Here is a 26,796-nt window from a genome sequence, read left to right as displayed (position 1 = left end):
AGGCTGTCGTACTAATGAGCTCAGCCGTGTGGAGCTGTGCAGCCCGGGAGGCTGGGGCAGAAGATGAAGAGTGGAGTGTGAAGGTAGGGATGGGGTGGGTGGGGGTGTTTCAGGAAAGAAGAAGGCAGGTGAGGGCCTCAGAAACGCTCACATTATCTAAAAGAACTACCCGTTCTCTAATTACCCGAGTAACCGGTGAGAGCAAGATGCAGCATGTTTGGTGTGACTTTGGCCTCTGGGATAGTCCCCCTTCCCCTGCCACGCGCCCAAGAGTTTATCAGGCTTCTGGCGTCACCAAACATTAGGGGTAATAACTGATGAACAGAAAACCTGCATTTGCACATGTGGGAATCTGCTAGGTTTCTATTTCAGATTTATTTTAATTTGCTATTTTACGATTTTTGGGTGGCTACACACTGTTACCTTTTGTTTTTAATAGTCCTGCTGTATGATACTGAGTAAGCTTCTGGGGACAAACCCAGGTGCCTGTCATTTGTAGCAGTCTTGCTGGGTCCTGTGCAGATAGCTGAGAGGTACATTTAAGGCACCTGGTTGGCTTATGAATCGATGCCTGAAGGGAAGTGGGAAGACTGCATGCCATGGACCCTTCCTGGATGGCTCTGGATTTTGCTCTCATTTGGCCAGGTTTGCTCATGATACTGACTCCTGCCATCTTTTCTTTGATGTGGGCAAAGGTGGACAGATTTCCCTGGTCATCTTATTTTGAGTGACCAAGAAGAGATACTTTGCAGAAGACATAACGTATATTCCAGGGGAGAATGTTTAGCTTTGGAATTCACTTGGCAGAAATTGCATTTGAGGAGGTTCTAGGAACAGGGCTTATTCTAGCTGGCCTTGTTGGAATTCCACAGTGTCCTCTTTACTTCCCTTAGGAGACGCTTCATAACCCAGGGCCTGCTTTCTGCTTTTGGAGCACACACATCATATGAACGTGGCTGTCCAGGGTGGGAAGAAAAGCCACAATAATCCTGATGTTCAGGTTCTAGTGTTTTATTTTTTTAATTAAAAAAATTTCTTTAATGTTTATTTTTGAGAGAGACAGAGAGAGCATGAATGAGGGAGGGGCAGAGAGAGAGGGAGACACAGAATCGGAAGCAGGCTCCAGGCTCTGAGCTGTCAGCATAGAGCCTGATGCAGGGCTCGAACTCATGAGCTATGATATCATGACCTGAGTTGAAGTCAGACACTCAACTGACTGAGTCACCCAGGAGCCCCAGGTTCTAGTGTTTTAAACAGCGACACATATAACAGCTGAAGGTAGGAGTATGTGTGAAAGGTGGGCATAGGAGATTTGTTTTGGAAAACCTTGACTTTTTAAAAATTGTTCCCATTTTAAAAGGAGCTGTGTGCATCATGCATACGTTACTAATTAGTTCATTCATTTGTTCATTTGGTGCCCGCCATGTGTAAGACGCTGCCAGGAATATGGCAAGCAGGAAGGCCTCCTTGAAGAGTAACTCTTCTTTTTTTTAATTAAAAAAATTTTTTTTATGTTTATTTATTTTTGAGACAGAGATGGAGCACGAGCGGGGGAGGGACAGAGAGAGAGGGAGACACAGAATCCTAAGCAGGCTCCAGACTCCTAGCTGTCAGCACAGAGCCTGACTCGGGGCTCGAACTCACAAACCGTGAGATCATGACCTGAGCCGAAGTCGGACGCCCAACCGACTGAGCCACCCAGGCGCCCCTGGTTCTTCGTTTTTATAGTGGCAGGACAACTTGCCTTAAAATATCAAGAACAATTTTATTTAGTTATTAATTTTTTTAATGTTTATTTTTGAGAGAGAGAGAGACAGAGTATGTGAGTAGGGGAGGGGCAGAGAGAAGGGAGACACAGAATCCGAAGCAGGCTCCAGGCTCTGAGCTGTTAGCACAGAGCCTGACACGGAGCTCAGACTCACAAATGGCAGGATCATGACCTGAGCCAAGGTCAAACGCTCAACTGACTGAGCCACCCAGGCACCCCGGCAAGTAGGTTTTATTTTATGTCTACACTAATTGTCAGTGACTACAGGGGTGTAGTGTTGAGGAGGATTTTGAGGCTAGATTTCGGCTTGTAGAAAAAAGGCAGTGATCGATAACCTTGTGTTTATGTATTTTGGGCTTAGGCTCCCTATAGGAAACTGTAGCACAAATGTCCTGGATCTGTCTCTGGATAAGATCTTTTCTGTGTGCTTGGCAACATACAGACATCCGTTTATACTTGCAACAGTTGTTTATTAAATTTCCACTGTAGACATAGCACTGTACTTTAGATTCTCAGCTGTCTGGGTTCTTAATTAGTTAATAACTTATTTCAGGATGTTGGTGGTTAAGAGCTGTTTGGTTAACCAGTGTGGTTTTTAGTCTCTGACTCGTAAGTATTGAAAAACATTTTATGATCAAAATTACTTTCTTGTAGCCATAAATGCCACATTCCTTATTTTTCACTTATTATTTCCTGTTATTTTGTTTAGCATACAATATATGATTTAATTTTCTCAATTACCAAATACACTCATCATCAATAATCTGGCTTTAGTGATAGGGAAACATTCAGAGATGATAAAGAACTTGTCCAGAGCCAGGATTTGACTTGAGTCAAATGTCAGACACATTCCCCACCCTTGCACCTTGGTGCTGTGTTCCCAGAATTGCACACTTCTTTTTTTTTTTTTTTAATGTTTTTATTTATTTTTCAGACAGAGAAAGAGAGAGCATGAGCAGGGGAGGGGCAGAGAGAGAGGGAGACACAGAATCTGAAGCAGGCTCCAGGCTCTGAGCTGTCAGCACGGAGCCTGACGCAGGGCTTGAACTCATGGACTGTAAGATCATGACCTGAGCCGAAGTCGGACACTTAACCAACTGAGCCACCCAGGCACCCCCAGAATTGCAAACTTCTATCTCTTGGCCCTGCACTGGGAGGAGAATTGTTTAGAAATGATTTCAGGGTTAAGAGGTAAAAAGGGATGAATAACATATCATCAACATTGTTTGGACACAAATTCTGTATTTTTTTCAGAATGTATTTATATTCCATGTGGAATATAAAATGTCAGGCAATGAATTTTAGAACTGAAGTTGGGAATGTAAGAACACTATAAATTTATTGATAATACACATGCCAAGCAGGTAAGGAAAGAGGAGTGGGATCAAAATGACAAAAGTGGAACAGAGACTGGGGCGCCTGGGTGGCACAGTCGGTTAAGCCTCCGACTTCAGCCAGGTCACGATCTCGTGGTCCGTGAGTTCGAGCCCCGCGTCGGGCTCTGGGCTGATGGCTCAGAGTCTGGAGCCTGTTTCCGATTCTGTGTCTCCCTCTCTCTCTGCCCCTCCCCCTTTCATGCTCTGTCTCTCTCTGTCCCAAAAATAAATAAAAAACATTGAAAAAAAAAATTAAAAAAAAAAAAAAAGTGGAACAGAGACTGATGTGATGGAGACCATCCATGGGGACAGGAGGAGCAGACTTCCAGAGGCGAGGTGGGGGTCTCTGGAAACCCAGCTTGGTGTCCGTGCTCCAGTTTGAGTGTGGTTAGACTGGTTAGTCCTAGTGACCCCCGATCCTTAGACTCCTGGATGGCCAAAGTGTCCATCCCTAGTATAAAAGGAACCTTTCTACAGACTCCCCCCACCCCCTCCTCTAGCCACTTTCCTTTTTGTATGAGGGGAGGGTATGTAGGAGGAAGCGGCAGCCTTCAATATTAAAAGCTGAATTTATTCCCCCTAAATAGAAAACTTTCGGTTGTCATTCTTACCTTCTTCAAACCACACTGAACTACGTAGGTTAGACAGCAACTCTGCTGTCATTTTCAAACCTCAAAGCTTATTTTTGAAACTGTTTTCCCAGGGAGTTCTGAAGGCTTGACAATGTGAAGACATTTCCTTTGAAATCTTAAAAGTTTGATCAGTTTCCTATGTTTGCACCACAGAACAGATAGGAAGGAAGGAAGGAAGGAAGGAAGGAAGGAAGGAAGGAAGGAAGGAAGGAAGAAAAGAAAAAAAGAAAAGAAAGAACATAAAGCTTAGTTGAGGTAAGACTGCCTCTTTCTGTCATGTTTGGGAATGAGCACATTTAAAAACCCGTCTGCATTTTGCTAATATTAGGCTTTCCGCATTCTGATTTTTCACTTTTATCTAGTTGACATTCTACTGTGGATACTTCCCCTAAAATTCATGTCTTCCCACCTGTCCTACAAGTGGTCTTTTAAGAGTGAATGTTTTGTCCACTCTTTACACATGTTAACTTGTGTGTATCATCAGACTGGCGGCAGCTTCCCTCGGAGCGAGACAGTTACAGGATCCCACTCAGGGGACGTTACTTTTTGGTTTGTCGCTCACTTCCTGTTTCTTGGAATTAAGTTCAAGACTGCTCTGAGTAAGCTCATTAGCTCCCTGCCTCTGCTTTAGATGCTCTTTTAAACGACTTGTATGATAAAATAAGAATTACTCATTCCATGCAGACATACACAGAATTCTTTTCCTGTGCCAGGTGCTGTGCTGGGGGCTTGAGCCAGCCTGGCCTCGCTCGTGGGGACTGTCATCCTCAGGACGGAGGGCAAGCCATGGCGGAGACATTTCCAAATGCCTAGTGGTGTTTCCCCCGTAGCTAGGAGAGCCTCCGGAGTGGCTAGTGACTATGTTTCCAGGTCTCGGGGGTTCCCCTGGGAATTAGAGCAGTGAGGTAGGGATGTGTGGCCCAGCACTGTCACTAATCTCTGTGCTCAGCTGATAACATGTGATGGCCCAGAGAGAGGAAATGTTTCTGTCTGGCATATGTTCCTACTTCCAAGTGCTAAGCTCTTTGTTCTTACTCAGAAACACACTCATTGATCTCGCTAACTAAAGCAATTATCATCATTTAGTGGTCTTTTCCAAAAGCATTATTTCCACTCCAAAACACCACTTTTATTTGCCAAGTGTCACAATGTTACATCCTGGCAATTGGTCCACATTTATTGCCAAATTATGTAAGTCCTTGGTTGGGCTTAGTCCCCAACTGAGCAAATGTGTCTGTGGAGAGCATTAGGATTGTGGCATGGCCTGGTATCTGAAAATGAACAGCTGTCCTTAAACTCATTCATTAATTCAGTGTTTACACTGTGATTGGGAAGGAAATCCACATTTGTTTAAAACACCCGTGCCCAGCTGAGAAATGTCATTCTGTGAAAATATTGGATTGAGGTTTGTTGTCAAGGAAATGTAAATAGTGGACATTTCATGAAATTCAAATATGTGGATTAATTTACTAACAGGGAGCTAAGATTATAATAAACCAAGGTGGCCTTATTCAAAGATTGAAATGTAATTAGTGTTGACTGTAGTAGCAGCAGCTAATGAAAAGGGCTGTAAAACCCTCGAAAAGAATTTTCTTAATAAATATTAGAAGAAATATTTTCATAGAAAACTCAGAGTCAGCATAGAAGAGATTATTGGTGAGGAAGTTGTGACCCATTTAGCAAATATCATAAACAAAGCATTGCAGGGAGTAAAGTTGTTTGTTCAGAAGCTCTTGTGTTAAAAAAGTACTTGTTACGAACTTGAATGAATACGAACACTTGTAGAGATCCAGGATAAAACGTGCCAGTCCTGCTCGGAATCAGGATTGAGACACACCCGGTCATCTTGGTCCTGGCCTTTGTGCGTTGCTTCTTCAGCGTAAGGCACGTTGGCTGTTCTTATTCTAGTGTTGAGGTGTTCTATAAATATTACTAGCCTCGTCAAGCTAGATCAGTTTAAAAGCAGGCGACTTACCTTTTTCAAAATCCCACTCAAAAGATCATAAAGGCGAAAAAATGTTAAAAGCTACGAAGACGAAGAATGGCAGTGTAGACCCTGTGGAGATGAGCTCGATCACACACAGAAGAGTGACCGTTGTATTGGTGGGGTGATTGGGCTTCACCCTGTGGTGGCAGTGGTGGAGAAAGGAGGTGACTTTACTAGAGAGCCGCTGGGAGGCTCAGGGATGGAAGGCATGAAGCCTGGGTTGCCATAGGAGGCAGGGATGAGGGGCCAAATTCTAGGGAACTGTCTAAGTGTCTTGAGAACCGGAGCAGCTAGCTGTCCAGGGCCTCGTCTACACCCTGGATATCTGGATACCCACGTGCTTCTGTTCTGTTGCCCACCCTGAGGAAGGGAAGGGAGTATGGGTGGCTGAAAATAAAGGGATTGAATGAAAGCTGGGACCTCCACACTCTTCCCCTGCCCTGTCTCACAGTGCCCGCAGCCAGGCCTGGGCAGCCCCAGCGATGGATTGGGAGATTCCTTCCTTGAGAAATCAAACTGCGCCAGAAAAAAATGCTCCAGATCCTGAAATGTGCGTGTCCCTCACTGGAAATCTTGGCACCTTTCCACGCCCATTACTTGACGCTCGCTAGCTAATAACTCCACTGTACACACACAGAGCCTCCAATCTGCTTTTAGGAATTCACTGCTAAATAGGATTGGGCAGCCAAGGATCCCAGTCTTATTAGGAAAGGTTTCAACATGAAAGAAAGGACCAAAACAAACCAGAAAGGAGAAACCTTATAGCAGATGCAGATACAGCAGAAAGCAGAAAAAACTTATTTTTTTGAAAAAAGTTATAGTTAGTATCTTCCAAGGGAGAGAAGCTATCTTATGTCTAAAATGAGAATAGCGTTTATGACACAGGAACACTTGGAGAACAAAAAGGAGATAAGGGGGATGATAAATACTTGAATTTTTTAAAAAGTTGAGGATGTAGCTCTCAAGTAGAATTAAAAGGACAGAATTGAGAAGTGGATAAGAAAAGAAAATTGAAACAGCCTAACAGATACAACATTACTAATATATTACATGCAAAGACCAAAACAGTTCTCTGAACATTATCAGAGAAATAATAAGAACGTTTCATAGAACTGATTACATGAATTTCCAGATTGAAGAACTACATTAAACGCCCATGTTTTATAAAAGTGCCCAGTCTTACAAAACCCTCATTCATATAAGTCATGGTGAAATTTCAGAATAGCAGAGACAAAGAAAAGGTCCTAAAAACTGTGGGAGAAAAAGAAACAGGGCACACTTGGAAGAAAGGATGTCTTAATAGTAGAATTCTTAACAGCATCCCTGGAAGCTACAGGATAATGGAAGTAATACTTTAAAAAATTGGAGAGAAATTTATTTCTTAGAAAAATTGTTTTTAATAATTTATTTTTTTGAGAGAGAAGCAGAGCGCGAGCAGGAGAGGGGCAGAGAGAGAGAGGGAGACACAGAATCCGAGGCAGGCTCCAGGCTCTGGGCTGTCAGCACAGGGCTTGCAGGGCTTGAACTCACGAACCATGAGGTCATGACCTGAGCTGAAGTCAGATGCTTAACCAACTGAACCACCCAGGCGCCCTGAGGGAAAATTATTTCTAACCTGGATTCTAAATCCAGCTGGCCTATCAATCAAAAGTAAGCATAGAGTAAAGACATTTTTCAAAATACAAGGACTGGAAAAGTTTACTCTCTTGGGTCTTAAGAAGCTACTCAGTTGTGCTCTGTCAGACCAATTGGGTAAACCAAGAACAAGGAAGGTCCAAAACTTAGGAAACAATATGGTGCAGAAGGAAAAGAGTAACCAGACCTTAATAGAGAGCAGGAGGATTGGTGGCTGCACCAGGGGAAAAGGGCACCAGATCATCTAATATGTTGGTTATTTGAAAATGAATACAGGCAAGCATCTAACATGTCATGTAGCAGATGAAAGAATTTAAGGTTAGGTATATTGAAATGAAGGCAAGTGCAAATAGCAATCACATATTAACTCTAGAAAAGTTAAATATTTTAAGGAGAGATGGCCATAGTTTTCAGGTTGGCTCTTTAATGAATAAACATTTATATAATCATAACTGTATATATTAATATAAAAATATATTACCATAATAATACAAATATAAATAATATTGAGAAGCTAGCAGAGTGAGAAATTGGTATGTATGGTGTGTCCCATGTGTAAAAGGGACACAAAGTTGCTGCGAGGCACAGTAGTGAGCAACATAGAGGTGTATACCAGAGAAACAGCTAAAATTTGCAGTTGGTTTCCTCTGGGGACTGTGATCGGGATGGGGAACGGAGGCTGAAGAGTCCAGGTTTTCATTATGTCTTGTTTTATTTTGATTAAAATGAAATCACTTAATTCTGTTAGTATAACTCTGAAAGTAAAAGTAGGCATAATGACATAATTGGGATTGGTGACTTAATAATGAATTTGCAGATGAATATACCACTCTAAATTGTTCTTCTTTGTAAAATTGGAGGTGATGACATCTAACATATTTAGCATTTAAAAGAACAGTCACCAGCAGAAGTGACAGCACCATGCTAGTAGGAGACAGCTACATCCAGGAAGACTTAAGGCAAATTGAAAAGATGAAATAAGTAAGGATGTATGATAGCTGAATAAATAATTGCTAAAGTTGTATGGATGTATTTTGAATTCCATGCTTTAAAAAAGAGACTATGTCCATTACCCATTAAATGTTGGCAAAAATTGTCCCTACAGAGGAAACCTCAGTACATTTAAAAAGGAAGGAATAATATAAGTTTAATTTTCTGGCTACAGTGCATGTAGAAATTAACAACATAGAGAAATAAAGATCCTCTAAGCCAAAACAACACAACAGCAAACATATTGGATGTGAAAAAACTTTCTGAGAAACAACTCATGGGTCAAAGAAGAAATCAAAACCACAAATTGAAACTATTTAGGAAATAATGATAGAAACATTACTGTGGTGGAAGTTATTGGCTGCTCTCCGAGTGTCTGTTTGCTTCTGCCTTTTTACTAACACCACATTGATTTTTTTCAGTGTCAGTGACCAGCTGTTCCCCAGTCCATCCTTGTACATGGGGGTGGACATATGATCAAGTTCTCACCAATGAGGTAGATACAAAGTAATATTGATGGATGGGACTTTCAGGAAATCTCCTTAGAAAGGTTGACTCAGCTGGCCTGATAAACCTTTGGCATATGTGATGCTGGTTAGCCAATCATAAAGTGTCTAATACATGCTACAAGTAGATGACTGGAAAGATAAAAGAGGTGTTGCTCAGAAATATCCTGCCATCCATTCCAGCCTTGGACTTCCTACCTCTGGGGGAAAAAAAAAATCCTAACTCTTAAGTTGCTATTTTGGGTCTCTTTGTTAGTAGAAACCAGCCCAGTTCCTAACTGACATAGATATCACAACTCATGGGGTATAATTAAAGAATCAAAGTAAATGAAGCACGCAGGTCATGAAATTGGAAACAGAAAAACAAAAGCGAAGGAGAGCAGAAGGAAATAATAAAGGACTAGAACTCAATAAGAAAATTAAAAAAGGAGGGGCACCTTGGTGGCTCAGTCAGTTAAGCATCCGACTCTTGATTTTGGCTCAGGTCATGATCTCATGGTTCAAGAGTTCAAGCCCTGCATCAGGCTCCATGCTGACAGTGTGGAGGCTGCTTGTGATTCTCTCTCTGCCCCTCCCCCACTTGTACTTTCTCTCTCAAAAATAAAGAAACTTAAAAAAAAATTAGAAAGAAAAATGATTGCTGTGTCTTAAGAGCTAGTTGTTTAGGAGAACAATTATTAAAAAATATACATAGATACACATTTTATTTACACAAGAGACTGGTGAAGAAAGCACAAATAAAGACACTGGATAACTCAAGGTATAAAAGAGATGAAATGATCTATGCTTTGTAAAAAGAAAAACTCTGTGCAAATAAATTTGAAAATGTGGATCTGATAGATGATTTTCTCAGAAAATGTGCTGCCAGACTGAGTCCAGAATAGAAAGACAACTGAAAAAGGCCCCTAGCAGTGAAAGAAATGACACAGCTGTTCTCTGTGACCAGTTGCTACTGTTCTTCCTGGGGCTTCTTTGCTCTCAGAGTTCTTCAGGGGGTGGAAGTGATTTCTGGTGGGAGGTCTCTGAGGGTGGGGCGGGCTGGGTGTCCTTCCCGGTCATCTGTGTTCGGTCTTTCTGACATGGTGGCCACACCCCACCAAAGGTGATGGCACCCGATTCTTAGCATTAGGATACATCACAAAGTAAAGGGCCCTGAGTCCTCAGTGTTTTATAACATTTTTCAGATCACTGTGTTACTGGAGCCCTTTTGGTAAGAAAAGATGATGAAGAGTTATTTTTAATCATTTTCTCTGATTGTCAGCCTCGCAAAGTCAAAAATGTTTTAAATGTTATATCCAAATAAATAGTGATAGAGATTTCAAAGCAAGGCTGTACATAAAAAAGGTTGAAAGTGTTATTCCAACAAGAAGATCAATAATAGTATGGGAGAAAGGAAAAATGGTGAGCATCAGAATTCCTTAGCTCTTAATTGTTCCGTGGAAAAGTACCTTGTTCTCAAATGCTGGTAACTGGAACATCCTATTGGTTAAAAATAAATAGCATAAAGTGGGAAGAAACCAACTAAGGAAAAAAACCCAAAGCAACCAGAACGGGCTGTCAACTAGAAACCGAGTAAGGAAGTTATGCCAAAGGCATCAGGTTAGTATGCCAGCCTTCCGCCCAGAGGCCAGGGTTCAAGCCCAGTGTTGACAACACTGTGGTCACAGAGGGCATCCGGAAAGGCCTGTTTGGGTGACTGTTTGGTTCTGAAGTGTCCTTGCTCCTTGTGTCTTCTTGAACTTTCCCCTCATAATCTTCATTTAAACAGATACGATTTGTACCTAATGCCCTCTTTTTACCTGTTTTTCCCTGGTAGCGAGAACCAGTGAACCATGGAGCTGTATTTCGGTGAATATCAACATGTGCAGCAAGAATATGGTGTCCATCTGAGACTCGCAAGTGATGATGGCAAAAAATCAAGGAATGCCCAGAACTCTAAGGCAGGCTCCTATGGTGTCAGTATTCGGGTACAGGGAATTGATGGCCACCCCTATATAGTCCTGAATAACACAGAGCGGTGTCTAGCAGGCTCGTCTTTTTCTGAAAACGGGCCACCATTTCCATCTCCAGTGATAAATAACCTGCCTCTGCATTCCAGCAACGGGTCTGTGCTAGAGGAGGACAGTGCAGAATTGCAGCTCCCAGAAAATCCTTATGCCCAACCTGGTCCTGTAAGAAACCTGAAACAATCCTCTCTCTTTGAGGGCAAGAATGGGGTTCTAGAAGGCAAAGAGGGGCCAGTGAAGCCATCTCACATGCTCAACTTTCAGCGGCATCCAGAGCTTTTGCAGCCCTACGACCCTGAAAAGAATGAATTGAACTTGCAAAATCACCAGCCTCCTGAGAGTAATTGGTTAAACACTTTAACAGAAGGTACCAACAATAAGAAGGCTTGGACATGCTTCCCCAAACCTAGTAGTTCGCAGCCTAGCAGCTCTCCTTTGGAAGATGTGGGCAAATCCAGCGTGACGGCCATTCGTTTGTGCAGCTCTGTGGTCATAGATGACCCCAAGAAGCAGACCTCAGTGTGCGTAAATGTTCAGAGCTGCACCAAGGAGGGGCTGGTAGAGGAGGCCCTTTCCCCCAGTGGGAGGTCCCTAACTGCCCACAGCCCACACACCCATCCCGAAACCAAGAAAGCCAGGCCGGACGTGCTTCCCTTCCGGCGACAGGATTCAGCGGGACCCGTCCTGGATGGAGCTCGGTCCCGGAGGTCCTCTTCCTCATCGGCAACTCCCACTTCGGCCAACTCTCTGTACAGATTTTTACTTGATGATCAGGAATGTGCCATCCATGCTGACAATGTGAATCGTCATGAAAACAGACGGTACATCCCCTTCTTGCCAGGAACTGGGCGGGATATTGATACAGGATCCATTCCTGGTGTGGATCAATTGATCGAAAAGTTTGACCAAAAATCTGGCCTCCAGAGGAGAGGAAGGTCTGGGAAGCGAAACAGAATCAACCCTGAAGACAGGAAGAGGTCCAGAAGCGTGGATAGTGCCTTTCCCTTTGGTCTCCAGGGGAACTCCGAGTACCTGAGTGAATTTAGCCGGAACCTGGGCAAGTCCAGCGAACACCTCCTCCGCCCGTCACAGGTCTGCCCGCAGAGGTCACCTGCTCAGGATCACCGTGGGAAACAGAGCGTGGGCCGTGCCTTCGCGAAGCTACAGGGGGCCCCCCTCAGGCCTCCCCAGCAGAGCAAAGATGGGAAAGTTCCAGAAACCAGAAGTGGTCGGGAGAGTACAAGCACGCATGCATCTTCCCTCCCAGCACAAAGTAAAAAGGAGGAGGAAATCAAAACAGCCACCGCTACGCTGATGTTACAGAATCGGGCGCTAGCAACTTCGCCTGACTCTGGTGCCAAGAAGATTTCTGTGAAGACGTTTACTTCCACCTCAGATACTCAGGTGATGCTAGTGGGTCCTTCTTTCTTTCCTTCTTTTTGCATTCCTTCTGCAGCCTCATGCTGCAGGAGGCTCTGGGAACACAGACCCTCTATCTTGAATCAGTAATTGCATATCCGACATTGTTTTAGTTTCCCCCTGCAGAGTTTTCAACCCACTGCCAATTGTATGGTTTTCCAAGTCAGTTCAGTACACCGAGAATCCCACTGTGGTCTTGCCTGTAAACGGACTTGTCAGAGTACAGAGAGGCTTGATTATTTTTGTCAGCCTATGTGTGAGATCTCAAAGTGTGCAGAATTTGTTTCCATCCAGAGGTTCAGTGTTGAGGTGTGTGTAGATATACTGATTTTTCTCATGAAATTGAGCGACCGGGTTAATACCTGGCCTGAGGAATTAGGTTAATCCTAAAGTGATGGAATTTATTTAAGTGATATATTTAGTGTTTTGGTAGTACCCATAAAAAATAATGATAGTGATAAAAGTGCTAATAAGGGTGTTAAGTGCCAGCCACTATTTGCTACATATTACAGGACTGCACCAACTCTGTGAAGGTAGGTACATTAATCTCCATTTACAGGTGAGAAAATTGAGGTGAGGTAAAGTTAAGTAACTTGCTCAAGGTTACAGGGCTCCTAACTGGTGGAGCCAGTTATAATGAGGATCCTTACCTGAGGAATTGTTTTTGGAAAGTAGGAAGGTGTTTGGAAGCTTCTGCTTCAGGGTTTCTGCCTGCTTCCTGGAAACTCCATCCTGTGATCTAATAACAGCCTTTATATTCCAGGCCACACCAGATCTGTTGAAAGGCCCGCAAGAGCTCACTCAACAAAGCAATGAGGAGACGGCCAAGCAGATACTTTACAATTACCTCAAAGAAGGGTTAGTGATATTCCTTAAAGGAGCAAAGTATTGTCCTTTCTGGTGGGGTCTTCATTTTTTTCTCCTGAGACCTTGTGTTTTGCCTTCCCTTTCTGATCTGTGTGAACTATTGAGGCTTAGGACTCAATGGCTGGAGTTTTCGTAACAGTATTTGAGTCTTGGGTACTGAGTGTGAAGAGCAAGGGGATAATGAATATATGTGATATATATTTTAATTATTTAAAAAAAATTTTTTTTTTAACGTTTATTTATTCTTGAGACAGAGAGACAGAGCATGAACGGGGGAGGGGCAGAGAGAGAGGGAGACACAGAACTGGAAGCAGGCTCCAGGCTCTGAGCCATCAGCCCAGAGCCTGACGCGGGGCTCGAACTCACGGTCCGTGAGATCGTGACCTGAGCTGAAGTCGGACGCTCAACCGACTGAGCCACCCAGGCGCCCCTATTTTAATTATTTTAAACCTGTACATCCAACGTGAGACTCGAACTCACGACACCAAGAGCAACAGCCACATGCTTTTCTGACAGGGCCAGCCAGGCACCCCTGTTTTTCAAATGACTTTTTCTTCTTTAAAAAGAAGTTCAAAGATGGGAAGAATATCTACTCTTCGGTTTTCAACTAAGTCAGCCACCTTGAGTTCTTCATGCACAGAGTAGTAATCAATTATTCGCAGTTACAAAGAAAACCACCTCCCCCACCCCCTGAGTTGACATTGGCCAGGAGCCCCTACTTCTATGATTTTTAAAGCACGTATGACTCATTTAAAAGAAGTGCTTTTCACAGACTTATCTTGGAGGTTGAGTTTGAGTAATCTGGTTTTCAGTCCTTGCTTAGATACTAAGTCAGGAATTTGCAGTTTCTGTTTCCATTGTCTCATCCGATAGGATTAAAAAGGAAAAAAAAAGCTTTACAGCCTGATGTGACTGTGAGTCACTTACTTGAACAAGTACCCATTGGTATCAAAACCCTTCGTATTTTTGCATCGTACCTTACAAATATAGATCGGTAATACAAAGCTGACAAAATAGGTTCAGAGTATAAGAGATGGGCTCTTTTTTTTGAGGTGGGGGAGAGGTAGTAACTGAAGAGATCCTTTTAGCTAAGAACTAGTTATTGGTGTCTCTCTGTGAAGGTTTTTACCATGTTAAGATTTAGAGAGAAGAACTTTTGATTTTTAGAATTCTTTCTCTAATTTTTTTTTTTTTTTTTTTTTTTTGCTCATGATTTATTGAGAGACTGGGGAGACAGACTTTAATAGGAGGTGGCTATTTAAGGAAACTTATTTAAAATTTTCCTAATTGCCAGGTATGTGTGATAGAAGGTGTGGTAGAAGTTAATAAAACTGATCATTACCTGTGAAAATGTAGACAGCTGCGGTGTTGACAGTCTTGGCCTGGGGGATATATTTTTTTTAAACACAGCATAAAAACCAGTTAAAATCACTGTAGATCATTCTTAGCATTAAGATTTAAAAGTAAAGTGTGTGACTGTGGGTTGTGTGTGAGAGAGAGACACACACAGAAGAAATTCCTTGCTGGAATGAAATCAGTCATTTGAGTCAAACAACATATTGGTAAATTTTCACTGTGTGTTTTCTCCAGGCTTAGAATGTGGGTATATCTCTTTCACATGTTTGGAAATAGGAACTCTTCTCCCAAATTGAGTGGTAACGTGTAACAAGGTGTTGGAAGAGAAATACGCCATCCATCCTGTTCTTCCCTCAGTGGTTTTGTCTGCAGCCTTAATTAATTCATACCTCTTGCAATTTATCTTCTTAAACGGCTTGTTTGTGTGTCCTGGCATCTGAAGTATCCTGAGAACCGTGGTTGTGCCCCTTACTGGTTTTTTTTTTTTTTTTTCTTCCTGCTGCCTGTTTTCCAGAAGCACCGATAATGATGATGCAACTAAACGGAAGGTCAACCTGGTTTTTGAGAAAATCCAGACTTTAAAGTCTCGAGCAGCAGGGAGCACACAAGGAAATAATCAAGTAAATTGGAGTTTTGTATTCTGTAGAGGGCATTTAACTTGGAATGTGGCAAACAAATTGTTGTTTCTTCAGCCTGTACATTTGGTTATGGCAGTAAGTGGGAAGTTACCCGAGTCGTGAGCAGGACCTAAGATGGAAGACCATGCTTTAAATATTATTATTATGCACGAACTTTTTTTTCAGAAAGGTTTTAAGATATTTTATTTTTAAAAATAATAGCATATTGGGGCTCCTGGGTGACTCATTTGGTTAAGTGGCCGACTTTGGCTCAGGTCATGATCTCATGGCTTGAGGGCTCCTGAGTTCAACCCCCGGGTCGGCCTCTGTGCTGACAGAGCCTATGTCTGTCTCCCTCTGTCTCTGCCTCTCCCCTGCTTGCGCTCAGTCTCTCTCTCTCTCAGAAAAAATAAAAATTAAATTAAAAAAAAAAAAAACCTATAACAAGACAAACAGGTGGTGATACAAATAGGTAGTGAAATTTAGAAAGAGAAAATAAAAATAGGAAGAATGGGGCATCTGGGTGGCTCAGTCAGTTAAGTGTCCAACTTTAGCTCAGGTCATGATCTGATGGTCCATGAGTTCGAGCCCTGCATCAGGCTCTGTGCTGACAGCTCGGAGCCTGTGACCTGCTTTGGATTCAGTGTCTCCCTCTCTCTCTCTGCCCCTCCCCCGCTCATGCTCTGTCTCTGTCTCAAAAATAAACAAACATTTAAAAAAAAAAAAAAAAGAAGAGGAAGAATGACTTGAAATCATAGATGGAGAACCCTAACATATTCCAAGGTATTGAAGGAAGGTAAGTGTGAACTGGACCCAAGCTCTAGAACTTCAGAGAGTAAGAAATAAGAGGATAAGAACAAGAGAATAAGAATAGAGACTGGTGAAGTCAACCAGCATGGGTGGGAGAGAAAGGAAGGAATGGATTGGGGCCAAATTAAAAAAAAAAAAAATCCTATTTATTATACTGAATTCCAGTTGGACTTGGAGATTTTTTGTTGTTGTTAGAAGAGTCCTCTCATATTTGATGAACATCTGCTACATGTCAGACACACCTTGTGCCCTGAGAGGAAGCAACATTTAAGAGGGATGACTAAAAGCTTGTTCCTCAACCCTGCACCACCTGAATTGACATCCACTTCTTGCTTGTGTGTCTTCTCTTTGCCTTCTGGGGAATTCTGCATGGAAAGGAAAGAAAATGCCAGAGACAAGTCACAGGAAGTTTGTCTATAGCTTCTTTGTAACTTTGGAAACATATGTATACACAATGTTTTTAGGCATCAGCTACCCTCTTCTCTCTACTGTTCAGCACTCAGCTAACCCATGACTGCTGTTATGATATCCAGTAGAACAGTTACATACATACATTATTCCCACAGAGGAATCTTTGAATTATATACCATGCTTATAGGCAAGCTTCAGGGGTTCTCCATAGTTCTTACAATTGAAGTGTTTTGCTAAAACTCTTAAATCCAAATTATCGCTGTGAGTCTTGCTTTTCACTCACTGGCATATTTTTTGGGTGAAAGCATACATCTTTGGTCTTGATGTTGAGACTGTGTTTGTGGGCACAGACTAAGGGGATCTGGATCAAACTAGGGAAGTTAGGTTAAGCACTGTAGAATCCAGGACACTAATGGTGTCTCAAAAGAGTAAAGAACGCTCTGGGAGAAGAAGGGAAGGCAGGGTGTTCTAGGTAGAGGGACCAGCATGAACAAATATAAAGAGGTGTGTGTTTGCTATGTTTAGGGGACTGGAGGTAGTTTAACGTAGCTGGAGCAGAGAGCCAGGATATGGGGAGGAAGTGCCAGGTAGAAAGGACCTTGGATATCACATAAGTTTCCATTTTAGGCTGAAGGTGATGGGCCATCATTGATGGACTTTGAACAGGAATGAATAGTGTCATATTTGTAGAAATTTATTCCTTTTGCAGCTTTTGGAGAGAGGTAGGGTAAGAGGAAGGGAGATCAGTTAGGCTGCTGGCGCATGAAGCCAGAGATGATGAGATGAACCATAGCTCTTCGACTTCTGGCTGAGATCACAGCACCATGACTGCTGAATTGCCCATACTTTTCTACTCTCCATCTCTCCCTGTTATTTCTGAATCTGATTATCTGCAGGCAAAGGCTTGGGAGTTTTATCTTTTAGGTGTCAGCTAAGTGATTTCCTATGAGAGAAGGAAAGACCATGTTGGAAACAGCAGAGCAGGTAGAGTTTTCATTTGGGCAAGAACAGTGTACAATTTCTCATGAGTTGGATTTAGATTTCCATATTGGATTGTTCTCATTTTGCTTAAGGAAATAGGAAGTCCTGTGTTTTTGTTGACTCTTGGGTTCAGTTAACTTCACAGGAGTAAGTCAGGAAGTGTCTCGTTCCAAGTTCATTATACACAATTCACACCTGGATTCAGGTGCAGGAGAGCCAGGACATGGCATTTTCTAGCTTCATTTCGCGCCTCCCCTTTGTAGTTTTCTAGCCACTTTGCTATAGGATTTTAGCCAAATCCTTTTGAGAGCATCCCTGTTATTGTATCCATGGAAGACACAAAAAGAGATCATTAATATTCATACTCAGATCAGAGATGATATTTTCTAATAGGCTCTCTTTAATCAGATCCCTCTTTGTTATATCTGTCTTCATTATGGAAATGTAGCATCCAAAAGAAGAAAGCCATTGTAGCTAGCATCCGTTTATTTATTACTCGTATACAGGCATATGCAGAGAGTGAGAAAATTTCTGGTTATGGAGCAGTAAGTCCCAATGTCATGGAAGTTCTGTAATAGATGGATTGTGTGAAGGGCCTCGGAGACACGGAGACATGGGCTTTGGGTATAACTTTATGCAGTGGATGAATCTTCAACAAATATTTATTTTTATCTTTTTATATTCTATTGGCATCTGACTTATATACAGTAAATTGCACAAATCTTAACTGTGTAGTTCATCGAGTTTTTTTTATTTTTATTTTTATTTATTTTTTTTAACATTCATTTATCTTTGAGACAGAGAGAGACAGAGCATGAACGGGGGAGGGTTAGAGAGAGGGAGACACAGAATCCGAAACAGGCTCCAGGCTCTGAGCTGTCAGCACAGAGCCCAACGTGGGGCTCGAACTCACGGACCGCGAGATCATGACCTGAGCCGAAGTCGGCCGCTCAACCGACCGAGCCACCCAGGCGCCCCTATTGAGTTTTTAACAGAGGTGTGTGTCCATGCACACACCACCCAGATGAAGATACAGAACGTTCTTATCATCCCCAGAAAGTCTCCTTGCGTCCCTTTCTCTATAGGGATTTACATTTGAACTGGATCTTAAGATTTTGGTGTTACTGCTCAGATTGTATTTTGGGAGACGGAGAGAATAAAGCATCTTGAACATTTACATTAGAGAATCTTTGCAATAATTATAGGCTTCTAATTCTTCGTCTGAAGTCAGAGATCTGTTGGAACAGAAAAACAAGTTGACCACAGAAGTGGCCGAACTTCAGAGACAGCTTCAACTAGAAGTCAAGGTACCTGTTTTTTCCTTTGTTATTATTAACGTTTCTGTCTTGCTTGATAATATTTTAAGCACATTGGGATGCCCAAGTGAAGTGAAAGTCAGTTTTTTTTTTGTCCCCAAAAGAAACATTCCTCTCACCGCTGAGTAAAAATTCCTGTATATTTGGCTCCTGCTGTCCAGAGAAATTTTTATGTTTCTATTTTTTAAGTAACCAAAGCGTATAGACACCATTTGCTCTGACAGAGTGAAACACTGTTGGATTCAGGCAGGCCAGTAGGAAACTTAAATGCGTATAAAATACCCAAACTGAGTGATAGAAATAGCAGACCGAGGTTTAGCTGTCTTCATAGTTCTTTTAGACATATTACAGCTCATTCAATATTTAATATTCTTTCCAGTTGCAAAGTCCCATGCCAAGTGATGTAGTTTGATTAAGTTGTCTAATAAGTAAGTGCAAAGCCATGGAGTCCATCAGAGTTTCGAGGTAATCTGTGGGATTGTGTTAGTGTTGAGTGGAGGTACTTTCAGATCACATGTATTTATATTAGAATCAGCAGAACATCAAGGAAGAGAGAGAGAGGATGAAAGCAAACTTGGAAGAGCTCCAGGGCCAGCACGACAGTAAGGTGGAAGAGAACTCCATGCTGCAACAGCGACTAGAAGAAAGTGAAGGGGAGCTCCGGAAGAACCTGGAGGAGTGAGTCCCGGGCCAAGAGCCTCTGCCCTTCCTGGGTTCTTGCATCCGATGTAGCCAGAATCTTTTTGTCCATTTAATACCAACCAGCCTTCCAGATGTTAATAGGGGCTGCTGACCCCTCCTTTTCTCCCTCTTAACCTTTTAAAATGGGGAAACCGGTGACACATGCAGAAAGGTTAATAATTTAAAAAATCTTTATATACCTTAAAAAATGCCTTGTCAAGTTTCAGCCCCTTACAGTGACTCTTCATAGCAGATAAGTGAGAAGCAGGGAATACAGAGTGTTGATATCTAAAGGCAGAGTTCTCGAGGAGTCTGGACCCAGCCTCTAAAAAGCACATCATATCACTTCTGTAATCTCCTAGTTGGTGAATTTTCTCCTGAGTGTTGCTGACCAGTGCTTATGCATCTGTTGAGTCTGCCGAGAGGGAAAGTCAAAGCCAAGATGGCCCTGTCATTATGTCATATTAAAATCTGCAACAAAAGGATCTGAAACCAATGTCCGAAAATGTACAATGCTATGAAGCTCTGTGGACATGGTGGAAACCTTAAGTGAAGGTTTAAGTGGGGGTGAAATCTAGAAGGGAATTCAAGAAAAATAAGATATTATATAATAAAATCATTTAATTGCCCTTGCTATTTTGATGATGTAGTTTCTGCTTTTAAAGCATTAGAGGTTAATTCCGGAAGAATTGGTGAGAAAAAAGCAAAATTTAGGGTGTAGTAAAGACTTTACAAAATAAAAAGGTAAAACAGTTGTCAGTTTGATTTAGAGCAGAGGTTGGCAAACTTTTTCTGTCAGATAGTAAATACTTTAGGGTTTATAGGCCATATGGCCTTGTTGAACCCACTCAGTTTTGCCATTATATTGTGCAAATGACCATATGCAATATATAAATGAATGAGCGTGGTTATATTCTGATAAAACTTTATTTACAAAAATTGGCTATGGGCCAGATTGGCCAATAGGTCATGATTTGCCAGTTCTCCTGGGGCTGGGGGTGGGGTAGGGTTGGGTGGGAGGTAGGGAATAGGGTGGCTTTGGTGAAGGCATTATCAAAGAGGTTGTGCTTTTGGGGGGTCAATTTCTCATCTTATTGTCTAAATTCCAGGACCCTGTGGTCTCTTTCTGGGGAGAAATGGTCACTATATAACATTTCCCATTACATTGGTTTGAGTTCTCATTTGTCTTCTTGTTAGGCAAGTTAGACTGAAGTCATGAGTTCTTACCAGTGCCTTTTCTGGTTTGTGATGCCTTGTTCAGTATAGAATGGACAACAGGAGGCTCTTTGGGGCTTTAGATGACTCTGCTTGACCATCCTAAGGTCTGCAATCGGACTGGATGAAAAAAAGCTGGGCCCAGGAGAGTCTCTCTAATGGGCTTCCTTCCCTGCCAGACTGTTCCAGGTGAAGATGGAACGGGAACAGCACCAGACTGAGATCAGAGATCTTCAGGACCAGCTTTCAGAAATGCATGATGAGTTGGACAGTGCTAAACGATCTGAGGACAGGGAGAAGGGAGCTCTGATTGAGGTAAGGGGGACTGTGGGATCAGCTGATATGAAAGCATCTGCCTGGAGAGGATGGGATGGGTGGAGGTGGGGCGGACTGGATACTATGAGCCATAGTCTGTTACGTGTATTTGCTGCACTGTGCCTATGACTAGATTCCATAAAAGCATCACAGTATTATTTCCTTCTGGATTAATAGGTTTTAAACCTTGTCTTACGAAAAATTTCAACCATACAGTAAAGTAGAAAGAGCAATATATGAACTCCCATGGAGCTCCAACCCAGATCCAACAGTCATCAACATTTTGCCATACTTTTACCATTTCTTCATCTGTCCCTTCATTTATCCCATTATTTTTTTATCTGTCCATCTGTTTGTCTTTGCTGAATCATTTCACAGTTAATTACAGATAATACCACACTTCACTCCTAAATTCTTTGGCATGCATCTTAAAAAAATTAGGGAATTTTGTTATAACCACAATACTATTATACCTAAAACAATTAATAATTCCTACAATATAACAATAATGCTAATACCTGGTCCTTACTGAGAATTTGTCCCTCAAGTATATTTTATAGTTGTTCCTCCATACCCCAAGCCAGGATCCAACCTAGAATCCCATATTGCTTTAATTGTTTTCTCTCTTTGAGTTTGTCTTTGTATAGATTTTGGTGCATATTTCCAGCTTTCTTCCATTCCATTGGTTTTTGGAAGAGACCAGACCAATGGCCCATATTTTGGATTTGTCCGATTGTTCTTTATGGGGTCCATTAACTTGTTCCACTATCTTGAGCGTTGCCAGTAAATTTGAGGTTAGATCTAAACACTAACAGATTCAGGTTAAACTTTGGGTAAAAACACTTTGTAGGTAATACTAATTATGAGAAAGCATTTTAAAGATGTTAGTGCCCATACAGCACTTATCACAGTTAAGTTTTTGTTTAAGGCTCCTACAAGACTGTAAGCTGTAGGAGGCAGGGTTGGTGATGACTGGCTTAGTGTTTTATCTGCAGTAGCTGTACCTGTGACTGGGACATATGGCACTCAGCACATATTTGGTGGATGGTTGGATGGATGCATTATGAATGAATAAGTGAATGAATGAATATATTTGCTGTGTACATAGGTTGCCTATCTGGCTTTTGCCCGTATGAGTATATTCCCGACTGAATATTTAGCTCTTCTCAATCCATGAGTCAGTGGATGAGGTTGACTCTTTCCACTGCTTAGCATTTGTTGATGATTGTGTGGTTTTCCAAAGACCATCATTATCTCTCCCCTGAATTAGATTGCCATTCTGTTGAGGTGGTAGACACACATAGGTTATGATCATTGACATTGTTTTGTTGGTAACTGGGTATAATCGAGGCTCAGAAACAGAACTTGTATCTCTGCGCTCATTTAGATGTTTTGATGTTGGCTATCATACTATCATAACCTGTATTTTTGGCATAGTTTTGACATTTATTTCCTTATAAGCGTTGGTTTATAGGAACAGCCACAAATAAATGATACATAATTTAGAATGATGCAAAAAAAAAAAAACCCCATAAAAAAATAAAGGTATCCTGTCAACCTTTAATTTTCATTTTCTACCACTTTCCCCCTAAGGGCCTGGGTCTTTTCTTCATCCCCTGTCTTGGAGTTAAAGTTTCCGGCTGCCTGTAAGTGTCAGCTGTCAGGTGTTTACTCACCCCCTTCCTTGTTTGGTTTTGGAGTAATTGCCCAGGAGGGATTTTAGTTCTTGCTCTTTAGAACTTCGAGTCTCTTCCCCATGACTTGGCAGCGATGGAGAGCAGAGAGCTTGTGGCCACCCGGGATAGGCAAACTCATGGATTCATTTTTCACATGGGCAGAGGGAAATCTCTTCTCTTCTCCCCACACAACCATCTCTCTGTCTCTGTTTGGACCTTTTCTCCCAAATAGGCCTCGGGTCTGTTCCTTAGCACCTATTTCCCTTTTTATCCAATGACCTCTATCTTTTTTTTTTTTTTTTTTTAATTTTTTTTAACGTTTATTTATTTTTGAGACAGAGACAGAGCATGAATGGGGGAGGGGCAGAGAGAGAGAGGGAGACACAGAATCAGAAGCAGGCTCCAGGCTCTGAGCCATCAGCCCAGAGCCCGACGCGGGGCTCGAACTCGCAGACCGTGAGATCGTGACCTGAGCTGAAGTTGGACGCTTAACTAACTGAGCCACCCAGGCGCCTCTCCAATGACCTCTATCTTAAAAAACCACTACATTTGTGGGATTAGACTGCTTCTCGTGGTGCTGCCTTCTTCAGAGGGCTGAGTTACAAAGACAAGGTGCATTAGAATGAGGCTTTGAAAATGGGTGTATTTGTCACTGAAGTATTAAAATATCATAAAATGAAATCTTGAAATGGACAGGTGGTGGAAACATTTTCCGCACACCTTAATGACTATTTTTCTGCATTTTCTCTTTGCCTTCCTATCCATTGAGAACTTTCATCTGCCCTTCTGTAATTTAGGGACAGTTATAGTGCCCCTGCAGCTTTGATACCTGCTTTTATTTTATTTTTTAAATTTTCTTATTGTTTTTTTATTTTTGAGAGAGAGACAGAGAGCAAGCAGGGAAGGGCAGAGGGAGAGGGAGTCACAGAATATGAAGCAGGCTCTGAGCTGTCAGGACAGAGCCCGATGTGGGGCTTGAACTCTCAGACCGCGAGATCATGACTGAGCTGTAGTTGGCCGCCCAACCAACTGAGCCACCCAGGTGCCCCAATACCTGCTTTTAGAAGTTCATTTTTCAGAAACACTTTTCCTTATTATACTCTATAGTCTTCATAGTTCATCTTTTAAGGAGATAAACCGTAATACGTTTCATCATCCTTCTATATTTATGGTTTCTCTTTTTATTTTCAATTACATAAAAATGTATTGAACATTTTTCACATGTATCCTTTTACTACTTTAGAAAAATTTCCTAAGGGTAAGCTTCCAGAAATGATGTCGTTGAACAGTTTATGGCTTTCAATAAAAATGTAGCTTCACAAACAAATTTAAATAGAAGACTGCCATGAATGCTATGATTCTTGTATGGACACTTTATTGATTCTAAAAGAGGAAGGTGTTAGCTGTTGGGAAGTCTTTTAAGTTGCTCAATTTGTTCACTAATTGAAACCTATAATTAATTGTTAGTTGTTCTTTTTATCTGGTATGCTGTATCCTTTTAGGTTCATGTTAGCACATTTGACTTTGCTTTATTCTGTATCTGTCCCTTTCTTCTACTAAAAATTTTTTTTTTTTTTTTTTTTTTTATAATTTATTTTATTTTATTTTTTGGGACAGAGAGAGACAGAGCATGAACTGGGGAGGGGCAGAGAGAGAGGGAGACACAGAATCGGAAACAGGCTCCAGGCTCCGGGCCATCAGCCCAGAGCCCGACGCGGGGCTCGAACTCACGGACCGCGAGATCGTGACCTGGCTGAAGTCGGACGCTTAACCGACTGCGCCACCCAGGCGCCCCTAAAAATTTTTTTAATGTTTTTTATTTTTGAGAGAGAGGAGTGATGTGTGTGCATTAGTGGGGGAGGGGGTGCAGAGAGAGAGGGAGACACAGCATCCTAAGCAGGCTCCAGGCTTCAAGCTCAAGCTGTCAGCACAGAGCCTGATGTGGGTTTCGAACTCACTAGCTGTGAGATCATGACCTGAGCGAAACTTGCATGTTCAACCAACTGAACCACCCAGATGCCTCTGTCCCTTTCTTCTAGCCGGCTAATTCAAAGACATGTTGGCTTTGCTTCCTCCCCCATTTCTTGCCTAGCACAGCACTAAGCAACAGAGCAAAGGAATAAATTTCAGTTTTTAAATCTTTTTAGAATTGTCACCTTTTTAAGAAAAGGGGATAATTCTGAAATGAGCCACGTGCTTCTTTGCCTCTTTAAGCACAGTGTACTTAGAGTGTATATTAATGAATATGATTTAATTAATCAAATAGTTTAGTGACTTATTTACAGTGGTAACTAGGATAAGCATATGGACCTCAGTTTTGGTGATGTGTTTTCAGGTTGGTAATGAGAGACACAGAAAGGAAACAGAGCACATCTGCTCTTACAGATGTTCCCAGTGTTGCTGGCTTTCTCATTATTTGCCTCTTCCTGTAACGGGAGGACTGTTATCTGCTGTCTTTCTGCAGGATTAGTTGGGGTACAGTTAGCTTCTCTGTGCCAAAGTGGGTTTCTCCTCTGGAAATTCATCCTCACTGTTTTAATCAAGTTCCGATTACTTGTCAGCAATATTTAAAACCTGATCTATGGTTTCTATACCACTAATAAAATAGACCCTGTCTCTTTGTCACATTCAATTTATTCTTCATATCTTAATAAAAAGTGGCTTGGGGGAATCCAATAACAGATTATAGTTATGGCCAAGTTCTCCATGGCATTTAGCTTAGAACAGGCTCTTAAACACAATGCACCTTAAACACTTCTGCTTTTAAATGTTTTAAAAAGTTTGAAGGCTTTTTATTTTGTGAGGCTTGCCACAATCCATAAGATTTTTAATGAAATCTCTTCTGATACTTCACATTTTGTTAAATAATACTGGGCACCAATACAAAATCAGTAAAGCAACATTAGGAGAGAATAAAATGGCTAAAAAGAAGATAGAAAGAAATAGTAAAAAATAAAATTTGCTTAAGATAAGCCATGTAACTGACCAAAAATAAGATGACTTTGTTATTTTTAAACAATTGATGGTTCTGAACTTTGTAAAAAAAAATTCAGGTTACAAAAATGATTATGGGACAAGTTTTCAGCCACTTCTTTGTCTGTGAATGCATTTCCCTCCATTCTGGGGGAAAGGGGTGAACGTGAGACCTCTAAGTGCATGACAGTGGAGTTTTCTAATTACCAACCATCATCTTTGATGGGAGCCTACAGTGCTGACAGATGGGCCTCACTCCAACAGAATCTGGTAATGTTTTATCCTTGGCATTTGCCAAGAGCAAGTACTTGAAATACTCTGGTATTGAAATTATATTGATCCGAGGATAGACTGTGCTCAGAAATGAGGTCTCTAAATAGTTCTAAACTTGCAGGATATTACTGAATTATTACACACATTTTAATCAAAAAGTACTAAAAAATAATCATGGTTTTCATCAGCTGTGATGTGCTTTCTAGTCTGTTCTTCTGAGAACAAAATTTACATAATTCCTATCAGCTACAGTTTTGATACAAAACCCTTACGTATCCTTTCAGTGAGTGTGGGCCAGCGATGGGGACCCCTGCTGAACTTCTGGGAAACATTTATATAGAAGAGATCAGCATTTTTCTCAGGTTGACCTGGAATACCTGTCAATAGGTGGTGTGTGGAGTGAGGCTTTCTATGGAAAGTAAGTTGCTGCTGTGGATATTCTGGAATGTCTGCTTTCCAGATAGCCACTTGTTGCTGCTGCCAACAGCTAGGTCCCAGAGTGGGTTTCTCTTTTTCTTTCAGCTTTTTTTCTTTTCTGGTTCTGGGCATGTCTGTTTTCTTTTTTAATTTTTGTTAATGTTTGTTTATTTTTGAGAGAAATAGAGACAGAGCGTGAGTTGGTGTTGGGGGCAGAGAGAAAGGGAGACACAGAATCCAAAGCAGTCTCCAGGCTCTGAGCTTGTCAGCACACAGCCCGACACTGGGCTTCGACTCATGAACCGTGAGATCATGACCAGAGCTGAAGTCGGACACCTAACCGACTGAGCCACCCGGGTGCCCCGGGGAATGTGTCTTTTCTTTAAAGAGGTGGACTTCCTTACAGGCACTTCCAGCCATACCCAGTGTTCTATTCTATTTGCAGCTGAGAGACTGAGCACAGGGTAATTGCTCCTCAGCCCCTCTTGAGTGTGTAGATTTGTGGTCAGGCTTGCAGAGGCTGTGTGATTAAGAGAAGAGGTATTGGTATCCAGTCTGTGTTCTAATCT

General features: G+C 41.8%; 1 protein-coding gene across 4 annotated transcripts in view; it reads left to right on the top strand.

Annotated features, from left to right (window-relative positions):
- The window catches only part of CGNL1 (cingulin like 1), a 130,802-nt gene that overhangs the window by 18,880 nt on the left and 85,126 nt on the right, over positions 1-26,796 (top strand). For 3 of the 4 annotated variants that reach the window (XM_042988777.1, XM_042988775.1, XM_042988776.1), the window contains 6 exons: positions 10,711-12,304; positions 13,083-13,177; positions 15,057-15,162; positions 18,567-18,668; positions 19,207-19,355; positions 20,753-20,888. In XM_042988777.1, the coding sequence (XP_042844711.1) occupies positions 10,727-12,304; positions 13,083-13,177; positions 15,057-15,162; positions 18,567-18,668; positions 19,207-19,355; positions 20,753-20,888 (2,166 nt within the window). In that variant the 5' untranslated portion in view covers positions 10,711-10,726. Of the gene's footprint in view, positions 1-3,994; positions 4,032-10,710; positions 12,305-13,082; positions 13,178-15,056; positions 15,163-18,566; positions 18,669-19,206; positions 19,356-20,752; positions 20,889-26,796 lie in introns of those variants that run through there. The other variant, XM_007084455.3, reaches the window with a different exon arrangement.

Source organism: Panthera tigris, chromosome B3, assembly GCF_018350195.1.
Source record: "Panthera tigris isolate Pti1 chromosome B3, P.tigris_Pti1_mat1.1, whole genome shotgun sequence".
NCBI classification, from domain to species: domain Eukaryota; kingdom Metazoa; phylum Chordata; class Mammalia; order Carnivora; family Felidae; genus Panthera; species Panthera tigris.
The sequence above is the reverse complement of the archived record's forward strand: the minus strand, read 5'-3'. Positions and strand labels throughout refer to the sequence as shown.